Here is a 16,525-nt window from a genome sequence, read left to right as displayed (position 1 = left end):
TCTCTCCATTTAAATGTCTGGTGAAGAGCAATCCATCCTTGCAACCCCATGGAGCATTTCTTTGAATATATTAAGAAAATAAGTTGTACTGCTCCACAGAAAACTAGAATTCTGCCAGTTTCTTATGATCTCCCATCATAATAGAACCAAGAGGTTTGTGTAGCCTTTCTAGAGAAGAAGGTTCTACCCAAAAAATGAACTGTAACAGATACCAGTCCATAGGTAACTTCCTCTAAGTGATGTGCTCTGTTGCACCCCTGCTTAGCTCTGAATAGCATGCTAAAGGAAGGAACTCCTTTCTCTTTTTGAAACCACAGAAAAGAACAGAAAGAAATCCTTGGCTGTTGGCTTGGTACATACAAGTCCTTACCAAATTGAAGGTGAGTTTTCCCCTGGGGTCAGTTTTTGTCTTTCCACTCTGCAATAGCACCCACACATGCATGCACATACACTCATACTCACACTGAAGCTTGAGGGAACGGAGCAGATGAGCAGGCAGGTAGAGCAAACATATTCATTTACATTGTTTGCTCTAACTAGATCCAAATTAATTTGTGAAACACTCCCTTTGGGCCTGGTAGGCTGCTGAAAGCAGACCATTTGGTTTTCCTCCTGATACTTCAAGTAATTGTAAGGTTCACATCTGCTGGGCTCTTCTTCTCACGGAGAGCTCCTGTCCTCCATATTTCCATCCCTGCAACGGCACCACACTTACAGATTCTCAAACCCCTTTTTGTAACCCCATACTATGGCAATGCAATCCTGACATGGAACTATACAGGCACTGCCAGCAGATCTCATCTTTTGAGAAATTGAGACTGACAAAGATATCACCTTGTCTCAAAATTATTTTTTTCTGTTTTTATATACAAGTACCACAAACATTTCTCCTGCTTCCCTAATGAAGCACAGTTCACCCTTTGCCTAAAAGATGGTATAGATAGGATAACACAGTTTAATACCATTCCAATTAGATAATAGTGCAATCAGAAAAATGGTCACATTTTAACTTTCAAACTTATCATGACTTAACAGAAAAATAGGGATACAATTACGGAATAGGGAAAGTAAAGTAATATAGTTGCTTTGCAAGCTGCAAGCTACTCCATTACACTCAGAGATTTAGGAAACAGAAGTATTGGAGACTTCCCTCGGTGAAGCAATTGAGTATTTCCCTGCATCTGTCCTTTCTTCCTATCTCACATATCATAGATGGTTTCTTTTTAATGGCATTAAATCCAAGGCTTTGGTATGAACATATTGGACACTGCTTCCAATATGCAGCAGTAACTTACAGTAAAATACATGCAATAAGGAAAACAGTAAGTATCAAATTGGTGAAACACAGAAAAACACAGTGCAACAAAAATGGCCTTAGAAAACTCTAGAGGTGTAACCTGAATTTAAAAAATACAGGAATTTAAAATATGCAATTGTGTAAAAAAAGAAAACACAAGATAAATTATTCCAAAATATCTCATAGTTTACCATAAAATAGTTACTTGACCATTTAACTACTGCTCATTCTCTTGACAATCAAACAATATAAATATTTGACTGGAGCAACATTTCTGATGCAAAATTATCCAGAATCAAATAAAACTTGAAATCAGGAAATGCAAAGCAGGAGGAAGCTTAGGAAGTCTCTTCTGTAACCTCCTGCTCACAGCAAGTCAGCTTTGAGGTCAGACCAGGCTGCTCAGGGCTTCATCCTATCAGAACTTGAAAATCTGCAGGTTGGAAGACTACACCACCTCTGTGGACACCCTGTGCCTCTGCCTGACTAATCTTCATGGGGAAAAAAGTATATCCTGGAGGCTGGAACTCTTATGGAAATGTCAGTTAAAATACACTTTTTGTCAAGCACTTTCCCCCTCCTCAACTTATAGCTGTAAACCTGTGTGGGAGCTGATGCTCCAAGGTGAGATCTGCTGTAACCCTGTGGAGCAGCTGCTCACTCTACAGAAGTGCTCTGTCTCTCAAACATCAATCACACTGGAGCACACAAGTTAATACCTTACTCATTAAAATATTTTATTAATAAGCAAATAATAAAGACAGCAGCAAATATTTCATTACATGATCAAGTTTTAAAAATTCTCAGAGTAAACAGAAGCACTGCAAGCTAATTAGCTATGACAATGTCATATGCCCACAAGAAAAGCAGGTCAAATCTTGAAAGTAATCAGAACCATCTTCAGCCTTGTCTGAAATGGAAAACCATACACAAAATGAGGAAATCAACCTCACAATTAATTTACTATTGCTTAGTAAGGCCTCAGGAGTGAGGACTGACTTCTCAAATATCTAAATGCAGGTTGAGACAGTCACTGTGGCAATAAAAAACAAGAGAAGAAACATGAACATTTTAAGTCTGTATTGGGATAAAGTAATAATCTGAGCTTACAAATTTGCTGTTCGCTCCATTGATTGTAAAGAAGCACAGGACAACCTGTGCACTATGCCTCCCATCCTGTGCTTTACATCCAGAGATGTGTTCTTGGCCCACCACTTGTGTCCAGCAATACAAATTATCTTACATCTCTTTTACTGTGTCCTAAACACAAATAAGTGGGTTTGTTATGTTCATGCAGTCATTTCTGCTAAGCTCAAAATGGTAACTAGTAAAGTTACAGCTTTAATAAAAACAGCTTGTATACTGCATCCTCTATAAAAAACACAGGAGAATTAGCAGAATGACAGCTTAAAACTTCTGCATCTGTACTGTGAAGTTACATGACAAGCTAGCACAAATTCAGAGCTGCATAACTCAAACAGAGCGGGTGCAATGCACTGTTTCAATTTATTCCTACTATCTGCATTAACAGTAATGCCCCAAGGCTCCAGCTAAGATCAAAGTCCAACTATATTACAGAGTACAGATGTTCATAATAATACCTTGCAGTGGACCAAAACATGCCACTGCAGCATCTGAGATTGATCCTACTTCCGGGTGTATCCTGTGCTTTTCTATGTGGAGATGTTGTATCTCCTGAGGGAAGGGCAGCAGTAAAGCATAAACGTTGCATCTAAGCCACTGGATCTTTTCCTCTGTAGGGGACCAGAAGAGCAGATCATAGAATCATCAAATGGCTTGGGTTGGAAGGAACCTTAAAGATCATCTAATTCCAACTCAGATACCTGGGTTCCTTCAGCTACAGCTGTTACATTCACTACAGCTGAGTCCTAAAGAAGCAGATCTTGCTTCAACCAATGTATAAAACAAGATGTGGCAGCAGAGAGGTGAACTGGTTTACCAGAATAATCTGGAAGGTCATGGAGAAAGCCCAGACAGATACACTACACTATACTGTCTCCCAAACCATCTACTAAATCCAGATTTCTTATTTCGTACAGACAACTCATAAAATCAGGCACATACTTGTGCAGCAATACCAACAGACAGCATCAAACATCAGCAAGCAAAGCCATGGGTTCTCAAGTGCATGGTCTTGAAGACAAAGTAGGTCTCGGGTAAGTCTTACAGAACCAGGGGGAGGGGATAAAGGGGGAATTCTGCTGTATTCACTCACATTTAGATCACCATACAGGTATGAAAGTGCCAAGGGGAGGGAAAGGAGGAGCTTTCTTTTCCCTACATTGTGAAACAGTAACAGATACAAACTGAAGAGACCCTCAGGTCTCAGCTCACCGTGCAGTGATTCCACTTTGCTCAATACAACCTTCTTCTATCTGCAGTCACTGCTTTACAAATTAACCTGTCACAGTGACTGGTGGGGGAGGGCTTATTTTCTCCAGCGACAAACAGCTGATGTTTGCCTGTTTCAGATCCCTGCGTTAGCAAATACTGTTCAAGTGCTGAGTTCCTAAGCAAGTTAAAAAATGCATTATTTAAAATGTGATTGTGTTCCTGCATTGCACAATATTAATGTTGCTAAAGCTACTTAACGCTTACACATCTAATGCATTTACATAGCAATTTGATAAATTTTAACCAAACTTTTTAATAACTGTTTCTAGTCATTCATGAATTTGGCAAATTTGGACCAAATGTTTCATTTGCATGAATATCATGTGCATATATCATTGGTTGCCCATTCAGCCTCCTCTTCTGCATGACTAAAAATTTCTGCTTTTTATGAAGATCTGCTCTTCATTTGGTCTCTCCTGTTAGACAAGGTGCATCTCAGTCAGATTTCATTTGTGTTTTCAGTTTGGCAAGACCGGTGAGACATTCATCCCTCCATTTTCTCCTGGCATCCAGGACTTTTGGAACAGCTGGAATTTTTTCAGACAGTGCCTAGAAGTGAAAATTTAAGATAAGTAAATTTCACATTCTGAGTGAAAAGTTTTTCACCAGCATTTTTTTCCTCCTTTCCCTGTGTCAGACCAAGTCACCATCCACACAAATTATCATTTAGGCTATCACAAGAAATAGGTCACTAATTCTATGAGCGACTGGAAAGGAACCAACCTGTATGGGAATAAAAATGCTCTCACTTGGATAAGGTTATCCTGAATGTGGCAATGTAGATGACTACAGAAACAACAAAGCATCAGCCTCTTCCCTCATTTTGCTCCACACAGTTACTGTCTAGTCACCTTGATGACAATCTTTTATTAAGTAGAAAGGAGACAACCTGGCAATTTATGTTGCTGAAAATGTGTTCTGAATCAGATTCCTGTGAGTGGGTCCCCATAAATGCAGTGAGAGATATCATGTTTATAAAAACATTTTGTCTTACGAATACCAGTTATTATAAAAATGACAGGGGAAAACAAGGAAAAAAAGTATTTCTGAGTGCACAGTCAAAGTTGTCTTAGAAATGACAAGGAAAAAAAAGTTGCTTTGAGAGTGCAGATAGAGACCACAAGGTCATCTTTGCCAAAATAGGACCTGAGGTCTTAGGCATAAAAGGCAAGTGTTGAGAAACTGGGTAAAATGTGGACCTACTACCAATGACTGGCAAGCTGCAGTCACTCCAGAAAAAAATCAGAGGGAGGGACACAGGAGTAAGGTAAGGTTTCATCCCAATTAGAAGCTTCTGATTGCGAATGACTCCAAAATTATTATTGATTGTTACTATGAGCAGTCTATGTTATTTAAGCATAAAAGAGTAGCTTTTCTCAAAATGCATTAAAAAAAATAGGAACACAAAATACTATCTTCCAGACAGGCTGCCTCCATATTTGGAATTAATCTCTGACAGCTGATCAGAAATTATTCAACCCCTACACATATTCTTTAGTGAATCATTAAAAAAGACCTTTTGAAAAGGCAGAGTTAGGAAATTACAATACTTCAGTCAATTCCTATGGTCATTCAAAATGACTACATAGTGACTATAAACACATTGTGGGCCTAGAAATGTTAATACATAAACTAGATTCCAATCCAGAACAGCAATTAAACACATTTTATCTTTAAACATAAAAGTAACCTTACCAGACTGCTCACATGCTTCTCTTAAACATGTATTTGCACACATGACAAACTGGAACTCTGGTTTGTAAAGTATAAAATGAACACCCAGAAGAAAAAGTGCTACAGGTTTATGCAGGAAGATGGAGTAGGAGGAAGACAGGATGAATATTCATGTAGGAAAGGAGGCTGAGACTAATGCAATAAGAGGAGGGAAGTAGAAAGGAATAGCATGGATGATTTAAATCCCAATAACCCACAGCTGTTAGCAGCTGACTCTTCTGTCTAGTAATAATGCTACTGGTAATAATGTGACTGCTAGGTCACTTTCCCATGATGTATTATCCAAGGGCTTTCAAAAGGGACTCACATGCTGTACTGATCTTTTCCCTTAAAGTACACATTCACACAATAAATACAGACTACAGATGCCTCCAGCAGTAAACTGAAATAGCACAAATGTTAAAATAAAATGTTAAAAAAACCCCTAACGTTCTTTGTTCTGAATGTTGGTGTTTTTATCAACTCCATATTTACCTGATTGACTTTCTGCACAGTTTCACCTGAAAATTCTGGAACTGGCCCAAAGGTGTTCAGAACAAGTTTCATTCCTTCAGCATATCTTTCACAATAACTTGAAACACCTGAAAATAAGAGTGAAAAGTTACATTTCAACAGAAATTCCTATTTAAAGTCAGTAAGGGTGCCTGTGCTTAAGCATTGTCTTAAATCAGAGACCCAAAAAAATGGACTGCTCTTATGATTAAGACATTTAATTGTCATCACGGAAAAATGGATTTTATCCGCCCCATTTCCATTAAGGTTCATGGAAAAATGATTTAGGACATGGCTGCATTGCAAAACCAATGAATGTCACATACCAGCAGAAAATGCTGTGTGAGGGTGTAGTGCACGACCATGAATATACCTGTGCTTTGTTACTTGTGACAGGAAAACTTCCCTGACCAGGGACCATGAGGAGAGCACTCTCACCTCTCCTCCCGGTCAGTGAGTGTCATATCTTGAAGCATTCCTGTCATTACTTCTATTTATTAACTGGAGTGTATCAAGGACAACATGGCTCAGGGGGAAAGTGTTAAAGGCATGGAGACACAGGTGGCCTCCAGTGAAGGAAAAATGCTAAAGGAGGAACAGATGGATCTTGCAGATCAGTATCTTGCAACCCCTAACTGGGATTAGAGACAAGGTTTTGGCTTTTTTAACCCTCTCTGATGGTTGAGGACTTCTAGGGGGAGACAGGATTCACCTGGCAAAGTGGAGAAAAGGCATCTTTGCCAAAACCCTGGCCCATCTGATGAGAAAAACCTTATATCAGGGGCAACTGAAGTGTGTGGGGATGGCTCACACAACTGGAGAGATAGGTGCTGCAGGAAAGACAAGGAGGGGGTGTGCTATCTCTCTAACGGGGCAGCTCAGATCTGTGGAGCTATTCCATGGGAAGGGTGACTGCCTGAGTGAGAGCCTGTGGACAGGCCAGTAAAGCATCCTCCAAGGGCAGAAACAGTCCATACTGATATTCAGGACAACAAGTACATGTATTAAGAGGCTTGCTTGGATGAGCTCCAGTGCAAAAAGGTGTCATACAGCAGGTGGAAGCAGGGACAGGCTGTAAAGAAGAAATTAAAAACACCACCTATGCATATAGGAATGGTGTCAGGAAAGCCAAAGGTCACCTCCAGTTGAAACTTGCAAGGATGTCAAGGGCAACAAGATGGACTTCTACTGTTAGTAATAGCCCTTAATGTTACTAGCATGCCCTTGCAAGTCTACTTTCTACCATACTTTAAACATTAAGTCAGTCAATGCACCAATGTCATCACAAGATCTTCAGATGACTGAAGGCAAATATTGCACTCATCTTCAAAAAAGGTCCAAAATAATCACAGGCCAATCAATCTCTCTTCTGTCCCTAAGAAAATCAAGGAGCAAGTGCTCTTGAAAGAAATTCCTGGACATAAGAATGAGAGTGTGACTGTGACAATCAGCACGTAGTCTCCAATGGTGTAAGTCATGTCTAACTGATCTTGCTGCCTCCTGTGATTAAATAATTGTTTGTGAAAAATAGGAAAGTAGTGGATATCATTACCTCAGCTTTAGAAAGGCATTTGACGTGGTCTTTCATGATATTCTTGTATCCAAGTTAGGACATTAGGGTCTGTCTGTTTGGACAACTAGATGGACAAAAAATGGGAGTCTCAGAGGTAGTGGTCAATTTGCACTCCACCTGCAGGCCAGCAAAAATGGAGTATTGCAGGAACCTGTCCTGAGGCTGGTACTGCTTAACAAAACATGCCCATAAGGTTTGTAAATAGTATCAAACTGTGTAGGAGTGAAGCTAGAGGGGTATGGACCAGCTGATACATTGAAGGGCAGGACTGCCCTTAGAAAGGTTGGAGGAATGAGCCAATATAAAACTTTAACAAGGACATATGCAAGATCCTGCACCTCAGAAGGAAGAGGTCCTTGCAACAACACAGGCTTGTGAACTCCAAGAACTCCTGGTAGTGGCAGGCAGCAAGCTGCACAGGAACCAACAGTGTGCCCTGGCAGCAAAAAGGGCCAGCAGCCTAGGCTGTGTTAACAGATTGAAGTTATTTAACAGTAGACTGAAGGAAGCAATTAACACCCTTTACTCAGCACTCATTAGACTGCATCCAGAATACTGCATTCAGTTTGGGACTCCCCAGTACAAAAAACCACTGACAAAACAGAGCAACTTCAGCAGAAGCCACCCAAAAGGTGGGGCCTGGAGCACTTGTCCTGTGAAGAGAGGCTGGGGGATCTGGGTTTGTTCAGCCTGCAGGAGAGATGGCTTTAGGGGAACCTACCAGCAGCTTGCACTGCTGCAGCAGAGCCTGTGGGGAGGTCAGTGAGCACACAGAGTCAGGCTCTTTACGTTTGTTGGACAGCAGAAAGACAAGGGATGACAGGCACAATTTGATATGACGGGATCAGACTGGACAATCAAGCACTGGCACAGGCTGCACACAGAGGTTGTGCAGTCTCCACCTCTGGAGTTTTTCAAGACTATATGAAACCCTGAGAGCTTGGTCTGACCTTAGGACCTTCACACAAGATCTGTGAAGCTCTTAAAACACATGGTCAGAGAACTTGAGAACCAGCTAACTGGTAATAACAGGTAAAATGGCAGCCAAGCAGTCCTTGGCTGATTTACAGAAAGACCCAGCTTCCCTCAGCTCCAGTAGGAATCTCAAAACAATTAGTTTTGAGGCCCTAGAGAGTATGAAATCATACATGCACCAAAAAGAGAAATTAATCACTTAGCCAGACATACATATTTAGTAGACTTTTTAGTGTTATTAACTACCTCATGATCAAGAAAGGATAAGGATAAGCCTTTCCCTATCAGGACGTCAGGAACTGCATCACAACAGTAAATGAGCACTGCTTGTCTGGCAATAAACTAGCTGATACTGATGAAATCACAGAATCAACTAAGTTGGAAAAGACTTTGAGATCATTGAGTCCAGCCTATCACACCTATGTGGATAATCCTGATGATCAGATCACCGCAGATCTGAGAAGTTCTGGACATCTACTAAAGACTTCTGAGAACCATGGAGACTGAAGAATTTGCATACTTAATTCTCTTTTCATTAGCTAGTTATAAACATGCAAAAGACAAAGGCAAGCAGTTACAGTTACCAACTCTTCCATGAAGACTCAGGACATTGTGCAGACTGAGAAGCATGAACAAAAACTGCTCATGGTCTTACCAACCCACAAAATGCAGGAAATATAAGTGGTCAGGCCTGACTATCACAATAAAGAATGCAAATCAGGTCATAAATCATTAAGTGATCTCTTTCCTCAACAGTTCCCTGGAATACACTGCTGTATGAAATCAATACTTTAGAAGTCACACTTGTCTAACCCTAAAATGGTTGAGGTTGGAATGAATGAATGGAAACTTCTGATTACCGCCAACTATGTATCATAAACTACACCACTTAGACTGCTCAACACACCTGAAATCGCTGAAGTACAGGGTTTCTGAAAGGCCTCTGAGGTCAGTAGGAGGATGGAGAACACTCTTTTTTCTGGGCCAAAGAAGAACTTTCAAAGGACAAAGCCTCAAGGAAGTACAAAATTTCCTTCAGCACTCTGAAGTCATGATGAGCATCAGCTAAACAACTGAAAGGACAGAACAGAAGAATATGTCCATTGCATAAGAGCAATGTAGAGAGAGTACTCCACTCTTTTAAAAATGGACTAGAAACATTGTCCAGTATCTGAAGGAAGGAGGAGGCTCTCAGAAAAACCGCAGCCTTGTTAAATAGCTTGAACCTATATTTGGTGCCAAGAGTGTGACAATCAGCATTCAGTTAGTCTCATTCCTTGTGTTATCTACCCATGGAGCGTATACAATATGGCATGTTCCAGCTTTCCCCAACACAAGAAGGAATGCCAGCTAGTCATACAGGTATACTGGTTTTCTACTTATACAGAAAATTTGTATTTTGCTCAATTTTCTTGATTGACACACAGCCAGAAACCTCCAGATTGCTTAGTGGGCTTCAAAACATCCCTGGCAGGAAGTGAGGTTCAGGAAGAGAAGCATTACTGTGGGATGTGGAACAAGCTGTGATATCATCCTATCTCTTCACTGGGGGAAGAAGCAGAGACCATCATCCACTTCCATAAGCTCTCTGGAAAGGACCACTGGTTATTAGGGTTTTCTGACCATACCCTGCCATTAGCTTAAGTGTTTACTTTTTACATTTTAACAGCTGGGCTCAAAGACTTCAGCAGCTGAAGCCAACCCAGACTGACCTACTGGGGGTATGTTATCCACATGAGCAATCCAGGGAACCCAAGACAATGCTTTACAAGACTCATGCACCAGCCACAAGACAAAGATGCAACTTGCTCATGTGAGCTATGTCTTCTAACAGTGAGGAGTCTGAGCAAAAATGTTCCCACATCATGCAACATCACAGAATGTTCCCAGATGCAGAAGTAGAAATGACTGAGGCAGAAAAGTGCAGATTTATTCTGCCAGCAGCTGTTGCTAGCTGGACAATGACAAAATAAACAAAGGCAACTCAGTCGAATATAGCAATTCAAGCAAATCTCCACGAGCAACTGGCAGCAGAAGGAATGGTAAACTGAGTAGTGTCTGTTATTATAGTTATTAGCTATTATAGTGTCAGGCAGCAGTCATTGTGGTGTTTACCCAATTGACACAGGTCTATGACACTTAGACTGAATAGTTTAGATTTGGTACTTTTCCAAAAGTCAACGGGAACCTTTCAAACATCTGGTAAGCTTGTGCAATAATACCATAGATCTGAGTAGTTTTGATTGTGGTAGTAATGAGAAGGCAGACTAGAAGAATGTGCACCAAAAATCTTTTCCACAAGCCTCAAGTGCATTAGTGTCTTGGGAAAGCTGAATGCTTGGATGTGGCTGAACCATTTACCTGCTGAGTATGAACTCCTGAGCTGGACATGGCCTTTAAAGCTCACTCAGCCAGCTAGACCTGGAAATCAAGCTCCTACTGGCAGTTCACCTACTGCTTGAATGAATCAGAACAATTTCTGGGTGGGTGTAGCTCATCATGCAGCAGAGACGTGCCAAATGCAGGCTGGGTAGCACAATTCACCCACTGCGTGTGAAAAGAAGCCTTACGCAATGTCAGCAAAAGAGGAAAAAGTGAAGAAAAAGTTAGGGGTCTAGAGAAGAGCAGCAGCATTAGTACAGCTGCTATCAACATTGTGGCTGGCATGGTAACATGCAGGCACATATGCTGCAGGCCAAGCAGGAGGTGGGCACTGCAAAATCTTTCAAGTCTCAAGTGAAGTCAGTAGACCAAAAATTAGAATACACACACAATCTCACTCAAGGATTAAAAAAATCAGTAGTTCAAATAAATAACTCAAGATAGTTTTCCCAGCCTGAAATGCAACTTTAATTTGATTCCAGTAATTGGTATCAACTGATTGAATGCCTTCTTGAAGCTGGCTCTTAAGCAATAAGGAATATTTCTGAAAAAATCACTTTGCTTTTCAACTGCAAATTCATAGCAAATATTTGACTCCAGGCCTTTAGACTTAGGAGTCCTTTGGCTCAAGGGTCAGGGCTATTCCAAAGGTGGATAAGAAGAGCCCTTGGCTGGAGTATAGGGACAAGAAGGAAAACAAGACAGAATTTCTTTAATCCTTGTTGATACTACCCAGGGAGCAGCTTAAGCTGGAAGAATTAGCACTGGCAAACAGTATGAAACAGACAGGAGCACCTGGAAGATGGAAAAACAGCAAGATGGTAAATGGGGTTGATAAAAACAACTGTCTCTCCTTGTGGGCCACTGCTGTGCCCATGCTGTGCCTCGTTATCTCCAACTGGAGAGCGACACAAGATGCATCTGGGACAGAGGAAAAGGATGATAGCTTCCTCTTGTCTGCGTGGTTTGCTGGCTCCCTATCTAAACCTTCCCCTTTCTTGCATATGCTCACCTCATCAATGTTGGAGGAAAGAGGCCATGGGAGGAGGCAGATGTTGCAGCAGGCAACTGAGAACTGTGAACACAAAACAAACAACCCCAGGGAAGGTAGGAATTTCCTGAATCTTCCTTCCACCACTTAGTCACAGCTATGGCAGGGGGTGAAAGAATACAAATGAGTTACAAAAAGTTCTAAGGGGGCAGTATATGCAAGATTATAGAGATGGAAAGGGGAATATTCTATCTTCCTTGAAAATCCCAAACTCTCTCAGCATTTCTGACTTCTACAAGACTGTGTTACCACAAGGTAGACAAAGGCATTGATTCAAGGCTCTTCAGCTGCCCATAGGTATCTAGGACACACAAGGCTCCAATAAGGGAATAAGCTGCTGCTTATTCAGTTTCGATGAGAGTCCAGACAGTTTCCAAAATGGCTAATGAACTGTCCCACAAGAATTTGTTCTAATAACCACACTTAAGGTTTGCAAATCCTTACCTGAGAACTTGCACTGGTGTGGTGCAAATATGGTTACTGCTGCAATGCCTCTAGTTGCATCACCAAGATGAACACAGTATTGATGAGGAAAAGGGACTCAGGACAGATATTTAGCTCAGAAATATGCATTAAGTGCTTCACTGCCCTGAGAGAAGACACAAGTGAAGTTCATAAAGAGGACAAAGACTGCAGCAGTAGGAAAACAGAAGTGAAAACAGTATAAACGTAGTATATTCATGCATTATAGTTTGTAAGCACCTTAAAGTATCAGCTTCTTGTATGTTTTTTCATCCCTTTCTCTTCACAAGAAAGGCAACAGGCATGAGAGCTGAAGGATACAAGCAAGAAAACTTGGTAAACCAGCCTAGCAAGCACTGAGACACTTGTGAGAGAGAATGAGAGTCAGGAGCAAGTCTCACTGGCATGGACAGGGAACATGCCAAAGAGAGGGTGCTCCACCATACTGAGTATTAACCTGATGACTTTCAACCTGATGAGCAGCATATTAAGATACTGTAATGACTTAAAGAGAAGAGGCATGATGGTCAAGCCACTGATGCAATAGCATCAACAATTTGAAAAGACTGGGGTGGGGTCGACTTTAGCACATAAAATCGAAGAAGACGCTGCAGTGAAAGATGAGTATGGATGGTAACAGGAAAAAAAGGCATATTTTAACAGAAAAAAGGGAACATTGTGGAGGAATCTGACATGGTTATATTATGTTCAAAGAAACAAAAGTCCCAAACTTATTAAATTATAGAGGTATTACATTTCTAGACATTACAGCTCCAAGGGCAACTTTCTAAATGTAATCCTATCTTCATCAAGGGTGTGCCTGAACACAGATGCATGCTCTGAGCTAGGGCGTGAATTCACAGGACATTTTGTACACTACATTAATTGCCATATGAGTTCACTTACAGCTCTAGTCACTTGGAACTACACTGAAAATTGGTAGGACCAAAAAAAGTTTTATTCTTGTTGTGCCAGTGTTACCATCTCAACAACAATGCACAAGGTATTTCTGCAGGCCTGCTGTGAGCTCGATCAAGGAATTAAACTGCGTCATTATGAACTGCTTATTTTCTTACATCAGTTTCAAACTTGGGATGAATTCCTCAGTCTGAGCCACTTGGTAATCACACACACTCATTAATGCATCAAGATGCGCTCTTTGGGAGCCATCTATAATGACTTGAGGAATAAAGCACAAAGAATTCCTGTGCAAAGCCATGTGTTCCTTTCAGAAAGCAGAGGGAACTACTTTACATGTAAGAGCCCATAGAAGGAAACTGGTGCACAGCAGCCATTATCCTGAAAAATTCACATCTTGACTTACTGCATATAAACTCTTTCATACAGAAAAGCCCTGCAGCTCCACAGAGGCAAACAGCAGTTCTAGAAGGGCTATAAACTGCTTTCTTGAGCCTACTGGGAAGGGAATTGAATGCATGTAAACACATATTAAATATATGGTGGGTTTATGAAAATTAAAAGGCTTTGTATGATTACATACCACTGTGATACTCCATCTCAGTAGTACCCTCTTATAAGTATCCTGAATTGGGTTGAGATATTTTATTATCCTAATACATAACACATATTCTAAACAGAAAAGAAGGCAGTCTTCCTTTTCTTAGATGTTACTACCTTAGACATTCTCACACCTGCTGACCAACTTGCAGTACAAAAGCTCCTGAACTGGGTTAAAGCTTGGTTTGCTCCCTGTACAGCAGCACTGAAGTAGTGGCCATAGCAATGGAAATAATCTCTGCTCTTGAACCAGCCAGCATATCTGTTTAGAACAATTCTTAGAAACCACACTTGGCTATGTCTTGCCCAACAAAACAAGTAAAATTTCCTTCCTTTGAACTATGACTTATGATTCTCCACTCTTTCCTTTTCATATTTTGTGCTTTTCACACAGCACAATCATTCTGCTCCTATCACCCAAAACCAATTCACCTGGCAGGTGCTTCTAAGATGAGCAAGTATTCTCACTTTCTGTAAGAGAAACACAATTTTGATAATGAAGACTCATTTCTAGCTTACTGGATATTTGTACTTTCTTTATGGGGACCATACATCAGACCCAATTTCCACATAACTCCTATAGACATCTGTATGAATACCTCAGTGAGTGACAGGTAGAATGTAATCCTGGAATGGTGTTTATATAAATGCAGGAGAGAAAACAGCAACAAAGATCCTTCAACCTCCCCCAATCCAGCTCTTCTACTAATATTGGCAGTTTAGATCAAGTTCCAATTATAGCCCACCGAATAACCTACTAATAAAATAACTGATCTAAGCCAATTGTGAAATACATAGGAAGAACTTTTGCAGCAAACCTGTAAAACACAGGATATTATAGTCTAGCCTCTGCTTCTATAGATGATTGTTTGCAAGGGCTTAAAAAAAGAGAGAGAAGAAACCAGTTTTCTCAAGAAACAAGATACTAGGAGATACAATCTCACTGAGGCTGGACCATCTTCACTATATTCACAGACTGCCCAGTACATGTACAGGTGGGATGTTGTGTCTGCTAACATAAACCCACAACAGTAAACAGGCAAACTGACTGTAGTGAAGTCTACTATCTTCCTTGTAAAAGACTTAACAGCATTTGTCGTGATGCTGGCATGTGAGATTATAAGAGGACAAACTCAAAATCTGAAACAGATATCGACATTAATTTTATTTGATGAAATCAACAATCAACTTTATATTATTATGCAATTTGGGTATGTTTTTTCCTCCCCAAAGCAGTTTCCTTCCTGTCTGCTGCAATTCAGTCTTCAAACTGTTGTTGCTGTCTCTGCTCCTTTTAATTACTTGATGCTGTCATTTTATTCCATGTTCAAGACTGTTGGCTCACTGCCATATAGTCAGCATTCTTAATATTCATGCATTGATTAAATGATAACCTAAAGTGGCCTAGATAATAGGTTTGATAGGATCATTTATGAATATGGAGGAAAGGATGTAAGAACTAACAGAGGCAAAAAGTGACATTAGCCCATAGGAAGTTAAGGGGAAGATCTTGATGTATGCATCCCACAGGGAAAGAAGAAACACTGATCTCAAAAAAAATAATTGGAATAAATTTATTCAAATCCAAACAACAATGTCACATCACCATAACAAAACAAAACAAAAAAAGAGGGACTCTCCCTCTACAAATAACACTATTTATAACACTATTTTCTCCCACATGCTTCCTTCATCCTTCCTCATTGATTAACCAAGAGTTTAAGAATGCAGGCAACTAATATCTTATAGCTGTAAAAAAAGGCAGCTGCTATGAAGCTGGTGAAGCTGACAGGCTAATGAAAAGGACAGAGGCAGTTTCTTGTACCTACCTTCACTTCCTTCCTTTAATAATAAAAAGACAGTGTTAGTACAATGCATCAGAGAAGGCTGTCATAGAATCATGAAGTTGTTTAGGTTGGAAAAGACTTGTAAGATCAAGTCCAACTGTTGACCCAGTACTGCCAAGTTCACCAGCAAACCATGTCCCTGACTGCCACATCTACATGTCTCTTCAATACCTCCAGGGATGGTGACACAACCACTTCTCTGGGCAGCCTGTTCCAATACTTAACAACCCCTACCATGAAGAATTTTCCCTGATATCCAATCTAAACCTTCCTTGGTGCAACTTTAAGCCATTATTTCCTCCTGTCCTATCACTTGTTACCTGGAAGAACAGACTGATCTCCACTTGGCTCCACCCTCCTTTCAGGCAGCTGTAGAGAGTGATGAGGTCCCCCCGAGCCTCCTTTTCTCCAGGCTGAACACCCCCAGCTCCCTCAGCTGCTCCTCACAGGACTTGTGCTCCAGACCCTTCCCCAGCTCCGCTGCCCTTCTCTGGACACGCTCCAGCCCCTCAATGTCTTTCTTGCAGTGAGTGGCCCAGAACTGCACACAGGATTGGAGCTGTGGCCTCACCAGTGCTGAGTAGAGGGGGACGGTCACTGCCCTGCTCCTGCTGGCCACACCAGTGCTGATCCAGGCCAGGATGCCATTGGCCTTCTTGGCCACCTGGGCACACCCTGGCTCATGTTCAGCTGCTGTTTGCCAGCACCCCCAGGTCCTTTTCCACCAGGCAGCTTCCCAGCCACTGTCCCCAGCCTGCAGCGCTGCCTGGGGTTGTTGT

General features: G+C 41.1%; 1 protein-coding gene across 1 annotated transcript in view; it reads right to left on the bottom strand.

The window, feature by feature from the left end:
- Positions 1 to 2,013: 2,013 nt before the first annotated feature.
- CRYL1 (crystallin lambda 1) overlaps positions 2,014 to 16,525 on the bottom strand; it is a 52,610-nt gene continuing 38,098 nt past the window's right edge. The window contains exons 7-8 of the mRNA XM_068181343.1: positions 5,921 to 6,027; positions 2,014 to 4,261 (exon numbers count right to left, since the gene is read on the bottom strand). Coding sequence (XP_068037444.1) covers positions 4,148 to 4,261; positions 5,921 to 6,027 — 221 coding nt within the window. The 3' untranslated portion in view covers positions 2,014 to 4,147. The remainder of the gene's footprint in view (positions 4,262 to 5,920; positions 6,028 to 16,525) is intronic.

Source organism: Anomalospiza imberbis, chromosome 2 (genome assembly GCF_031753505.1).
Source record: "Anomalospiza imberbis isolate Cuckoo-Finch-1a 21T00152 chromosome 2, ASM3175350v1, whole genome shotgun sequence".
Lineage (NCBI taxonomy): Eukaryota > Metazoa > Chordata > Aves > Passeriformes > Viduidae > Anomalospiza > Anomalospiza imberbis.
The sequence above is the reverse complement of the archived record's forward strand: the minus strand, read 5'-3'. Positions and strand labels throughout refer to the sequence as shown.